General features: G+C 39.8%; 1 protein-coding gene across 5 annotated transcripts in view; it reads left to right on the top strand.

Annotated features, from left to right (window-relative positions):
- The window catches only part of SLC4A4 (solute carrier family 4 member 4), a 243332-nt gene that overhangs the window by 202003 nt on the left and 27686 nt on the right, over window positions 1–13643 (top strand). For all 5 annotated transcript variants that reach the window (XM_042470501.1, XM_042470504.1, XM_042470503.1 and 2 more), the window contains 3 exons: window positions 2153–2266; window positions 3770–3931; window positions 12634–12812. In XM_042470501.1, coding sequence (XP_042326435.1) covers window positions 2153–2266; window positions 3770–3931; window positions 12634–12812 — 455 coding nt within the window. The remainder of the gene's footprint in view (window positions 1–2152; window positions 2267–3769; window positions 3932–12633; window positions 12813–13643) is intronic.

Genomic DNA, 13643 nt, shown 5'->3' on the forward strand with positions numbered 1-13643 from the left:
GAGAATAGTGGTGACCAGAGGTCAGTGTTAGACTGCATTCTAGAGCAGGGATTTAAACCTTTATAAATTAAATTTTCACAGTCAGGAACAAACCATTCTACTGGTTTTTTCCCTTCTGTGGAAAGACATTGAAAAATGCACAGTATGTGCAAAATTAGTTCCAAACTGTGAAGATTCTCCTGTCTAGGATTTTCCTTTTCAGGTTTTCCTGATGCTTTGAAAAATTCCGTTTTGATTATTATTAGAATATTTTTGAGTATGCTTGCCATCCTTAGTATAGAGCAAGTAATACAGAAATCTGTGGTGTTTATGTGAAAGGTGCCTGAAGTAATTGACAGACTGGATCCTAAATCTTACCACTTTCTTTGTTTTGGTCCTGTAAAATAACAAACCAGGTTTGATGACTGTAATCAAGCATATAGGTTTGTGTAGCCATAAGAGACAGAAGGCAGATTTAATTTGCTCAATTAGTCATTTTGGTAGTCTATTGTATCCATAGAACTCTCCCCTAGCACTACATTTCAAATGAGTTGGTTCTTTTGTTGTCAACTTTCTTCAATTTCCAGTGTTCACAGCCATACATAGACACTGGAAATGCTACTGCATGGATGATCTTGACTTGGATATTTAATCACAGTTAGCTCTCTGTATCCATGAATTCTTTATCCACAGATTCAACTATCCACAACTTGAAAATATATATATATATATATATATATTCCATAAAGCAAGCCTTGATTTTGCTATTTTATATAAGGGACACAATTTTACAATGCCATTGTATTTAATAAAACTTGATCATCCAAAGATTTTGGTATCCCCAGGGGAAGCAAACCCCATCAGATACCGAGGGCCAACTGTATATATCTTTACATTTGAGACTCTCATCATAGCTGCTGTTCTAAGCCCTAGAATTTAGTATGCTGTCACAAATATGAAAGATGCATGAAGGCAAGAGATTAGAGCCATTCTTTTGAAAGTGGGTAAAATCCCCCCTCCACTTTGTTTCCAGGCAAAGTAGTGAATTTTTATTTTACTTTCACCTTTTGGAAGGTAACAGGGTAAATCGTTGCCTCAAGCATCCAAGTGCCATAGGGATTCATGAGCAACAACATATTTGTTGTTTTAAAATAAGGCTTCTCCTGGATTTTAATAAAAGGAAGACAAAATCCATACTTCAAATGGCTGAGCTTTGCTTCAAGGTATGTGCAACACATAATAGATATGACTCTAAGCCATAAGCATATACACACAGGTTGAAGTAAAGTTCAAACAGCCATGGCACCTGAAATCTATGCAGAAATCCTTGCACAGTTAGATGCTTCCCTCCAAAATATGTTTGTATTGATTTATATGGGATTCTGACATCTTTCCTCTGTGCCTTGGAAATTAGAAGTGGCTGAATATAATTTCCAGATTCACTGTCAAACTCAGAGCATGAGGCTGGCTGACATCTGCGTAATGAATGAAAGTGTAAGGAAAGTGTTTGTTTGGGTGGGAGACTCCTAGGGTCAAATAGACTCCTAGAGTTCTATTTGAGATCACTCCCACAACATCCCAGTTAATAAAAATCAGGCTTCTTTCCCAGCATAATTCTGATTTTTCCATGCTAATGCCAAGATTTGGTTTGCGCACTGGACTGTACTTTGAGATCAGTTAATGCATATGTGGAAGACAACAGAGTGCCTGTGTTTCATTCAGACATGCAAAGTATTTTGTTAATTGCAGTCTTTTGCCTGCTCTTCCTTGCTTACTTTACAGCAATGGCTTTCTGCAGGACATTACAAGTTATCTTCCAACCAAGGCTGGCTGTATCAAAGATTATTCTTAACTCTAGTCAGGAACTAGTTTTATGGAAGAAACCATCGGAGGGGTGAAAGGAGGTGGTCTTTCATCCACCAAAAGCAGATTATCAACAATGCTAATTATTTTCTTAATGAGGACTGCTTTAGCCCTGCAATGTCTCTGCTTCAAAGGTTATCATTTTCAGAGTAGTGGCTTCTTTATGTAGCCCATTTCATTTTTATTTTTGAAAAAAAATCTATTAATGTTGTAATGTTTCAAAGGCTGTCAAACAAAAATGGGGGAATGGCATTTTTTTAAAAATTGCAACCATAATAAAATAGATGTTACAGTACTCTATTTTTTACAGGCAAGGAAGTTGATCAGTGACTTTGCCATTATTCTTTCCATTCTGATTTTCTGTGGAATTGATGCTCTGGTAGGTGTGGATACACCGAAACTCCTTGTGCCAAGTGAATTCAAGGTATGTCAGACACTCTTTGCTCAGCTCAAATAATGGAGGCATAGGATTGCCATATATGTGATTCCTGCATGCTTTTGTAGCCAATTTATTTACCTTTCACTGGCGCAGTCTCCAGGATGTGGAGGTAACACTTGCAGCTGGGAACCAAATGGGATCAGTTATACAATGCAGCCAGGGTGAAACAAGTTGTAGCAGTGAGACTTTTTGCTTAGCATGGACTATTATGTCATCTGCCATTCTCAGGTTTTTGTTTCTTTTGTGCATAGATGCAATCCTCACAGTAGCTAGAGGACAAATAGATTTTCATAGCAGTAATATCTTGTCAGCTCTGCAAAGTGGCCAAGTAAGATCCATTAGGGACCTTTGGTGATGCAGTTGGAGGACTGTTAGGATGAGTGTTTGCACGTCAGAATTTAACACTATATTGTTTTCATGGGATGGGCACATTGCGTATAGCACTGATGTGGAATGTTCTCATGACTGGACTGTCTTCTTTCTTGAATATCTCTGGCAGTGATATCACTACAGTGCTTAACGCAAACTACATGGAAGTAGTGCTCACATTGCAAGGATAAATATGAATTGGGCCTGAGAGTATCTCAAGCCTTCTGTGGTTCTTTAACTTGTGGCTTTCTGAGCTTCATCTCAATCTTCCTTCTCTTTAATGCCGGAGTGGGCAATTGTGAAATATTAGAGGGCCTCATTATCTCTGAAGATCTTGGAGGGCTTCATTCCCCTTCATTCCCCCAGAAGATAGATGATAGATAAATAGATAAATAGATATATAGATAGATAGATAGATAGATAGATAGATAGATAGATAAAGATATAGATACATATCCGCCCTCAGATGCTCCAAACATCCTCTGGCGGTGTGGGGAGCATCTTGTACTATGTTTTTAAGGCCCCCTGGCCCATTTTAAGCCTAGGAAAGGAGGGATTTTTATGAACAGGAAGTAAGTGAAAATTGGTCCCATAAGCCCAGCCCATAGGTACTAGGGGACATGGGGGGGGGTGCATTCTCACCATATTTTGCCCTGTGGGCCAATTTAGACACAAGAGAGATCCTGGGTCTAAATTGGCCCTGAGGGCAAAATACATGGTGAAAATGCACCCCCCATGCCCCCTAGTACCTATGGGCTGGGCTTATGAGGCCAATTTTTTTAAATGAGCCCCTGGGACCCACAGAAATGGCATTGGGGGCTGCATGTAACCCCCAGTGCCATTTCTGTGGGTCCCCAGGGGCTCACTAAAAAAATTGGCCCCATTGTTTGTCCACCTTTGGTTTAATGATTTCCTTCCACCTTTTTTTCTAAAATGAACCATTAGGAATCAGGAAGTGGCCCTTGTGGGTTGAACATTCTTTCTCTTTGCCCCTGAAAGGCTTCTCAGTGCACTTAGATGATGTATTGACTGACTAATTGATTGATGCATTTGTTTGCTATGGACATTGGTCATGCTGTTCCATCTCTGATGCCTGTTTCCATTTCTTTGCCCATGAAGCCAACGAGCCCCCACAGAGGCTGGTTTGTTCCACCTTTTGGAGGGAACCCCTGGTGGGTCTACCTGGCAGCTGCCATCCCTGCCCTGTTGGTGACGATCCTCATCTTCATGGACCAGCAAATCACAGCTGTTATTGTCAACCGGAAAGAGCATAAACTCAAGGTGGGTGCCTTGGTGCATCAGGGTTAATGAAAGAGTATTTATCGCATGCACAGTAGTCTATGGTAGAATCTAATGCCTAAAATTCAGTTGTTAAAGTTCAGTTCAATTACTTACATAAATTTTGATTTACCAAGTTTCCATTGATTCAATAGGTCTCCTGTAGTTGAGACCAACTTTTGTATTCAGGCTAATGGAAGGAATACAGATGTTTTTCTTTGAAACCTTTGATTAAAAAATAGTGGAAAGATGGTCAGAGAATGTGGAGAGACAGATGTCAGTATCATTTGCAATGTTGTTAGTATGTAAATTTGTTACATATGTAAAAGTATGTGTTTTTATATGTTTGTCATGATTTTATATGCTTATTATTATTATTATTATTATTATTATTATTATTTAAAAAAACCTTATTATGTTATAGGTTGAGTATCCCTTACGTGAAATGCTTGGGACCAGAAGTGTTTCAGAATAGCAGGGTTTTGGCGGTGGCAGTGGCGGGGGTGGGGTATGGGGTTGGATTTTGGAATAAAAAATAGCATATTATATATCTCTACTATATTTGCGAGGCTGGAGAGAGATACACGGATCTGTGAAATGGTTGGAGTCCAAGCATAGTGCTTGGTGTGAATCCATACCTTCTGCCATTTAATAGATTTTTTTGCGTCTCTGTCCAGCTTTGCATTGTTAAACCTGAAGTGAATGTAGGCAGCAGCAGCAGTAACCATCAGTACAGTGCTGAGAGTTAAAGAGTGCTGCTGCTGCTGCTGATCATGATGAATCAGGCCTTAGTTTAAGCTTGTCAGTAACTTTCTCTGTGGTGGGGATGATGGGAAATGGCTGCACCAGTGCTGTCTTTTGATGGGATGGAGGTACGCTGAGGTAAGGAGAAATGAGAGTCAAGGTGTTTGGATGTGGGAGAGAGAAAGAAAGATGTGGGAGAGAAAGAAAGAAAGACATCTCTTGTGTCTCTCTCCAGCCTCACATCTCTCTCTAGCCTCACAAATAAGGACATGTACTGTGCTATTGGTGTGTTCAAAATAAAAACTACCTGTATACCAAATTGAATCCTTATTGAGCATCATATCCGTAATAAGTTTTTGATTTTGGACCACTTTGGATTTCTGGATAAGGGATACACAATATGCACTATATTATATATTATATTATTATAGCAGCTCCCTTCAGTCTTTCCCATTGGCTATGCTGCCTAGGGTTGATGGGACTTACAGCATCATCTGGAGTGTTGCATTATTCCCACACCTGATTTAGGTTTACAAATCTGATTAAGTAAGTTAGGATGGGTTATTTTTTCTGATCTATTTATTGCTTAGAGCAATGAAATTCTGTGTTACCAACTTGTTTGTTGTACTTTCCCTTCTTTCTTCATGTGTGCCACCTAGGGTTGCCACGCAGTATTTTTAGTAATCCCAGGCAGCAAATCAAAGAGATTTTTAGTGGCTAATGATATGGTCACATCAGAAAATGAAGTGGTGTCATAGACTGCTTTTTAAAAATAGTTACTCTGGTGGAGGAGGTGTGCCAGGAGAGATGGAACTGCAGATCAACATATAAGTGTTTGCTTAATTACAGTAAATACGTAGCGAACAGTTCACTGCTCAAATCAGTCACCTGAATGCTTCTAAATTAAGCTTCGGCTGTGAAACACAGGTTGGCCCATCTGACATTTAAGATCAAAATCTTTGTTTCTAGCATTAATTTATTTGCAGCATTTGTATAGGACTTTCAGCAATGTTCTCTCATCAGCTTGCAGAACTGGGGTAGCCTTGGGATTGCATATGACCCCTCCAAATTTGTTTTTAAGCCCTTAACCTGTCTAGACTTCTAGGACTGCCCCCTTTCTGGCAAATTAAAAGGGGAGGGTGTAAACTGCTAGTCATGTTCTTTGAAAGATATGCTCTTTCAGTCTGGATCCAAGCTATATTCACCCAAGTTGCTCACTTCCACATTAAATAGTAAAGTTATAAGCTAGATGTAACAACAGCAGACATGTTAGTCTAATCACTTGTCTTACCGCTGTGTGTGCATGCTTAGTTAAGTATCAAAAGAGGAAGAAAAGGTGAAATAGACTCTAATAATAATAATAATAATAATAATAATAATAATAGTAATTTATATCCCACCTTTCAATTTCGAGGATCTAGGCGAGTAACAACAGTCCAGTATAACATTTAAAAACAGTAGTAACATGATCCCAATCCCCTAGCCCTCCCTCCTTCTGCTAAAATACAAATAAAACATCATACTATATAATAGCAGTAGCAGTATCACACATTACACCCAGTTGCGTAGAGAATGCAGCTAAAATTAGGAGCATGGAAAAATATTTACAGAAGTGGTCATAGGGAGAGACAGTGGGTAGGTGAGCAGTTCAGATTCTAATTTTGGAGGTTAGTCTGAGAAGGCTCGCCGGAAGAGACCCGTCTTTATTGCCTTTTTAAAGGCCTCTAAAGATGTAATTTGGCGGATCTCCTCCGGCAGGTCGTTCCACATTTTTGGAGTGGCGGCTGAAAAGGTCCTCTGGGAAGTTGCCACCAGCCTGGTTTTCTTCAGCTGTAGTAGGTTTCTCCCAGAGGCCCTGAGTGTGTGGGAAGGATTGTATGGGAGGAGGCGTTCCCTCAGTTAGCCTGGACCCAGGCCATGTAGGGCTTTATTCTCTTCAGTTAGTCAAACAAATGCCTTTTTCCTTTGGCTCCATTCATGTGTTGGAAGTGATTTGAGTGGCAAAACAGACCACCCCCTTGGAGCAGCATCCTGCCACCCCTTTCGTCACCAGATCGAGGCTGCAGCAACTGCACACTGCAGCACTGACCCAGCGCTTTGCTGGTGCTAAAAAAAATCCGGGAAAATGTCATTGACAAAAGGTTGCCCTTGCTGCCGCAGTGACGGCTTTTCTTTGCCGCAGCCCATCTAAATACTGCGCTAAAGAAATGGTATGATGCTGCCCGCTGTCTGGGCAAATGGATGGCATGACACCAGCATTGGGGCAGAATTGGGGCATGCAGCAAGTGGTCACCACGTCCACAATCTGCTTCGATGCCAGTGTTTATCACCAGTCTGTTTAGCCCCTCAGTTTGGAGAAAAGAGCCTGGAGGAATGGTCTGCAAAGAGACAAGGAGGCATAAGATTCAGCTCTGCTCCCTCCTTTTGGTTTTAATTTTCAACACTCCCTCTCCTTTCTTTTATACATGAATGAGGTGCCCATGTGATCAGACCAATGTGGCTTCCATAGTCACATCTAGTTTGACCCAAGAAGAAAAATTAGAAATGTTTTCTAAAGAAATAAAGATGGCCTTTGTTTTGGCTGAGGTTCAGGAAACATTGTCCAGGAAAATGCTAAGCCTGGTAGGAAGTATGTTTTTAGACATTGCCAGCTTTTAATTTCTGTTGGGATGAACATTTACACCTTGTTTATCTCATTACAGCATCTCCATAGTATTTCTCCCCCACCCCCTAAGTCTGTGTAGCAGGATATAAAATCATATTCAGCTCTCCCAGTGTGAAGTTGGATAAAACATTGCCCCTCATCTGTTCCAAAAGATGATCAGTCTCCCCAGATAAAGAAGAATATGGTGAACTCCAGAAGGCAAAAAGTGAATCATGAATCACATGTGACCCTGGGGCCTCACAATGTGGTCCAAGAAGCCCCTACACCCCCATTAATAATAATAATAATAATAATAATAATGATAATGATAATGATAATGATAATGATAATGATAATGATAATAACAATAGATGATGATGATAATTATCCATTGATTTTTCTCCCCCAAAGTGGCCCAAAGCATCCCAAAGTCACAGTTGCAACTAATTCCTTTCCCTTCCCCGTGAGCCATTTCATTCCCCTCTCCAAAACAAAAAGACAAAAAAGAGAGCCAAAAATGGCAGCCTGAAGCAATTTGGCTTGGTCACTCATCCCTGATTTATGGGGAAAGAGTTGTTGTTTTGTTGTGTGCCTTCAATTGTTTCCGACTTATGATGATCCAAAGGTGAACCTATTATGGGATTTTCTTGGCAAGTTTCTTCAGAAGGGTTTGCCATTGCCATCCTCTGAAGCTGAGAGTGTATGACTTGCCCAAAGTCACCAGTGGGTATACATGGTCGAGACAGGATTTGAACCCTAGTCTCCACAGTCATAGTACAATGCTTTAACCACTACATCATGCTGGGGAAAGAGACCAGGAGTCAGTTTCCAGATTGCAAGTGTTATTTCACAGCAGACTAGGGCCTCATGTTCCTCTGTGTTCAAAGGTTCAGTGCTGGATTGTATCTTTCTCACCAGTGTGGTGGTGAATCCACTTCAGGTTTTAATACAAATGTTAAAGGCCCTAAACAGGTTCAGGACTTTGGACAGGTCATTAAACTTCAGACTAAGATTCAAAATGCCCCCACCCCCACCCCAGATAGCTATCACTGACATAAAGGTAGTATGCCAGAAAGAAGAGGTCAAACCCAGTCTTCTCCCTGGCATATTAGTTTTCTGTTGTCTGTTTTTTCCCATATAAGAACATTTAGTTTTGTGAGTCTCTCCTATGGTTTATAATTTGGAACCTAAAAACATATTTACCCCATTCAGTGAGAAGTAGGTCATAGTCCTGTTGGGACATAAATCTGTTTGTTTTGCTTTTGCTTTTCTGAATATAATAAATTACATTTTTCTGTTTCATTTAATTGTTTTTTTTATAATATGTTGCTAACTGCAATTTCCAGCATCCCCTTTCTGTTGGCTAGTCTGATTAAAACTGATGGGTATAATAGTTTGACAACATCTGGAGGGCTACACTTTACCATTACCTGCTGTGAGCAGATGAATTTGCTCTTAAATTTGTGGGTGGGATTTCTGTAGATTTACTGATTTTCCAACCATGTTATGCTGGGCATCCAGACTGCAGTACCCATGTGCTGTGTGGCCCTAGATGCTCCTGCAGATGGTTTTGCCCCAAAGAGCTTTCCCCAACCTTCCAGATGTCTAGGACTACAATTCCCACCATCCCCAGCCAGCACAGCCATTGTGGATAGGAATTATGAGAGTTGCAATTGGGCACATTGGCAAGGTGGTTGGGTTGGGAAATGCTGGTCTATACTCTGCCACTTTTTCTTAAAATTGTAAGGGACCACAAGGGCCATCAAACTGTCACCATGCAGAAATACACAACTAAAACACATCTGAAAGATGCTCATCCAACTTCTGTTTAAAGACCTCCAAAGACAGAGGGTCCACCACACTCTGAGTCAGTCCATTCCACTGCTCAGCAGGTCTTACTGTAGATAAGTTCTTTCTGATGCTCAGGTGGCATGTCTTTTCTTGTACAGTGGGACCTTCTCTTATGCGGGGGATCCGTTCCAGATCCACCCACATAAAAGAAAAAATGCATAAGCTTGAACCCAATGGAAGTAATGGGGCTCATGCCTGCCGTGCATCCCATTACTTCTTCTGGGGCATGCAAGACTTTTTTCCTGTGCGGTTTCCAGCGTACGATGCAGGCACACTGTACTGTAATTGTTATCCACTGGTTCATGTTCTCATCTCTAGAGTAACAAAAAATAACTTTGCTCCATCTTCTATATGACATCCCTTCAGCTATATTAAAGGTGGCTATCATGTCTTCTCTCAGTCGTCTCTTCTCTGAGTTAAACATAGCCAGCCCCCTAAGTTGATCCTTGTAAGACTTGGCTTACAGACCTTTTACTATCCTGGTTGCCCTTCTCTGAACATGTTCTAGATTGACAGTATCCTTCTTGAACTGTGATGCCCAGAAATGGACATAATATTCCAGTTGAGGTCAGACTAAAGTGGAATAGAGTGGAACTAGTACTCTTGAAATTTTTTGAAATAAAAGATTCCCCATCTGAATCTTTAGGTCTTATTCATAACTTAATGATACCCATTGAATTAATTATACTTACTCAGTGTTGATTCACCCTTCCATAATTTATATTTGGAACTATTGATAGCATTCATACTGATAGTAGTTAGCATCCTCATTTGTCTCTGTGACTGTTCATTATTCATATTTGTTTGATCAGAAAGCACTTGCAACAAGCAGGCGCTTCTTTGGTTTGGTATTATTTCTATCCATAACTGGTATTTTTAATTTTTAAAATGGCTCATTATTGTCTGTGAGACACAGACATACATATCAGTGACCATTGTCTCTTGACTTCATCACATGATCAATAAATCATGTGCTATACTGAACATTTTGAATTGTGAAATCTAAACACTATCTACAAATGCTGATGAGTACAATAAAGCATACTTCCTGCTTCCTTGTCCTTTGTTAGGGAAATGAATTTTTCATATATGTATGTTTAGAAAGTGAATATTGTATAATGTTCTTGTATTATGCAGAACTTAACCTGAGTCCAGGAGCAATTCTAATAATTTTAATGAACAGATTTCACATGTTTTTCTGATGTTCCGTTTCATGGCCTCATCTCAGTTTCACATATGCAAACTTTCCTGTGTTGTTGTTTGTCTTCAAGTTGTTTCCAAAGTATAGTTATCCTAAAGTGAAACTATCAGCAGGTTCAGGTCTGGTTAGTACTTGGATGAAGGACTCCAAGGAAAATCAGGTGGTCTAGGCTATATTTCAGAGGAAAGCAATGACAAACCTTGAGTATCCTTGACTGAGAAAATCCTATGAAATTAATTGACAGGTGATTTGAAGGCATATATGTGGACATTAAATTCACCCACCTCCCCATGCAGCCTTATACATCAATCCTGTCCTTGCTTGATTGAGAACTTTGAAAATATTTTTATGGAAGTATGCAGAAGAGATATTTGAAATAAAGTAAATCAATACATAAGCTGATTGTTGTCAGTGAATACTCTTTGAGTAGATATTAACTTGAAACATATAATGCCTCTGTTTCCGAGGACTGAATGGAGTTTGAATGATATATTTATTTTATCCTCCTTCTTTCACTTCCTGAACAGGTTATACAAGTTTGGGTACTGTTTTTGAAACTGTCTGACCCATGAGAATCAGAGCCAGAGAGAGGGAAAGAGAGAGAGAGAGAGAAACACGTGTCTTCCATTAAAAGCAATACTCTCTTACTCAAACTCACTACAATTCTCATGAAAACTTGTTTCACATTAGTCTGTAATATACTTTATACATTACTAACTCAATGCACACACACCACAGTCAGCAGGGTACAAATTAGTGATTTTCCTGCTTAAAAATTTGTTCTTTAACGTAACCTTTCCCTTAGTACAATTTGTTCCCAAAATTTGGCACAGCCATGAAAATAAATCCTTTATATTTGCACTGAGATCCCAGATGATCTGCTGCACTGAACACCTGTTTTTCTCACCAGCCCATGATTTGTTAAATTAGAATGAAAAGCTAATTTGAGAAAGGTAAATGAATTAGTGTGTGTGTTTATACAAATATGAGAAGTAGTAGCTTTTCTATGAGAAGAATGAGAAGAGAATTGGAAAGCGGGGAGGAGGAATGCCAATTAGATTCTTTGCAGGTTTGTGGAGTGTCTGCCCTAAGCTGACATAGCTATTTCTAGATTCTTCTGTCAACTGATGAATTGTATTCCCTCAACTGGAATACAGTTCCATCAAAGGAAAAATATGCTTCCTTTGCCTGTGGATATACCTGGCTTCCATTTACAGTTTCCCCAGTGTATTGAAACAAGAGGATTAATAAATTAATAAATACTTTAACTGAATTTCTAACTTACATTGTCACTTCTAATTCATTCTGTATGCATTAGACTTCCATACGTAGACTTCCCTTGCACCTCTGTTTGTCTGGCCTTATTGATATCTGCTTGTTGCTATATAGATGTCTCAAAAAACCAACATTTTTGAGCTCTGACCCATGCCAGGAGTACAGGAGGCATGAATGTTGGGAGCCTGGTCATGCAGGCCATCTCCTTTTCTATCATACTTGTGGACTTTACATGCAGTATAGAGCACGTATGAAGGGTTAACCATTGATAGTTACCAGTGATGTTAGAAGCCTCTCTGATCCCTTTCTTTGCCATTCTGTTACATATAATGTACACTGTTGTGGAATCTCCTGTGATGAAGGACAATATAGGAATGGTTTCAGTCAACCAATTACAGTGGTACCCCGGGATACGAATGCGCCGGGTTACGAATTTTTCGGGATACGAAAAAATCCCATAGGGATTTATTGCTTCGGCTTACGAAGGTTTCTTCGGGTTACGAAAAAACCGCGGCGCTATTTTCCGCCACCGGAGGGCAGCAGAGAGCTATTTTTCCATTAGCGCCTATGGGAATTCGGCTTACGAAGGTATTTCGGGTTACGAAATTAACCGCGGAACGAATTAATTTCGTAACCCGGGGTACCACTGTATTCATACTTTCAATGTGAAGATTGCTTACTCCCATTGTACCTGTTTAGCTATGGGATGCCACCATTAATGACAATAATTGGAATCAAAGTGTCAGTTACTTTTCTTGGCTCCCTCTAGCAAGAACCATAAATTATACTGTGTCTGTTTAGGAACCTGTACTTGTAATTTTTAAAATTAAAAAGAATTACCCGGCTGTGTACAATTCTGGGGCACTCATTCCAACTTATAGGCAACCGAGAACATGAGATTTCCTGTGATGATTCTCTCCACACAAAGCCTTATACCAGAAGTAATACGCATCCTTTTATTTTGTCCCCCCCCCCACCTTATCTTTGCAGAAAGGTGCTGGCTATCATCTTGATCTTTTCTGGGTGGCTGTGCTGATGATTATATGCTCCTTCATGGGTCTGCCATGGTATGTTGCTGCTACTGTGATCTCCATTGCACACATTGACAGCTTGAAGATGGAGACAGAGACATCAGCACCTGGCGAGCAGCCCAAGTTCCTTGGTGTAAGGTATGTCAACAGGGTTGGTCTGGAAGCTAAGCAACTCAGGAGGCTGCCTCGATTTTCATTTTGTAGGGACCAGAAACACCATCTGAGTCTCCCTAGCGAGTAGGAAGTAATAGCTTTATGTTAGAGAATATATTTTGATGTAAAAAGCCCCAAATTTAATCTATGTCATATCCTAGTTAAAAAGATCTGTACCTAAGATCTCAAAGAGCTGCTGTCAATCAAATAGACATTGTTGGTGAAATCAGATCTTTCTTACCTTTATGACCCAGAAGTTACATTTGAAATTTTGAAAGCATATGGTAGGGGGCACTGTCAAAATGACTGCCATTGAGGTAAATATGTCCCGTTTACAAAATGGCTGCCATGTTGGATTTGTGCAGTGACAAAACAGCCATTTCACAGAAGACCACCTAGTGTGGCAGAAAGAAAAGTGACTGGCTGAAGAATATAAGTACATGTTGAGCTGCCATTATCTGAAATTTCAAAATGCAAAATAATCCAAAATTCAAGATTGTCCACATTCTTGCTTTCTGGTGTTTCATTGTATACAAACTTTTGTATACAAGCTTTTGTTTCATGCATAAAAAATATTAAAACTACTGTATATAAAATTACCTCCAGGTTTTGTGTATAAGGTAGATATAAGGCAGATGTAGAGTCTAGTCTTCAGAATTATAAACATAAGGATCTTTCACATTATGTATTTTGCATGGTGGTAAAGAAACTGTCCGAACACCAATGTACTGCTTAATAGTGCTAACAGTGGTGTTGCAAATGCTTTGAGAAGGCAACTGACTATATTCCATGTGACAGTAGAAAATTGCTGGATTT

Source organism: Sceloporus undulatus, chromosome 5, assembly GCF_019175285.1.
Source record: "Sceloporus undulatus isolate JIND9_A2432 ecotype Alabama chromosome 5, SceUnd_v1.1, whole genome shotgun sequence".
NCBI lineage: Eukaryota > Metazoa > Chordata > Lepidosauria > Squamata > Phrynosomatidae > Sceloporus > Sceloporus undulatus.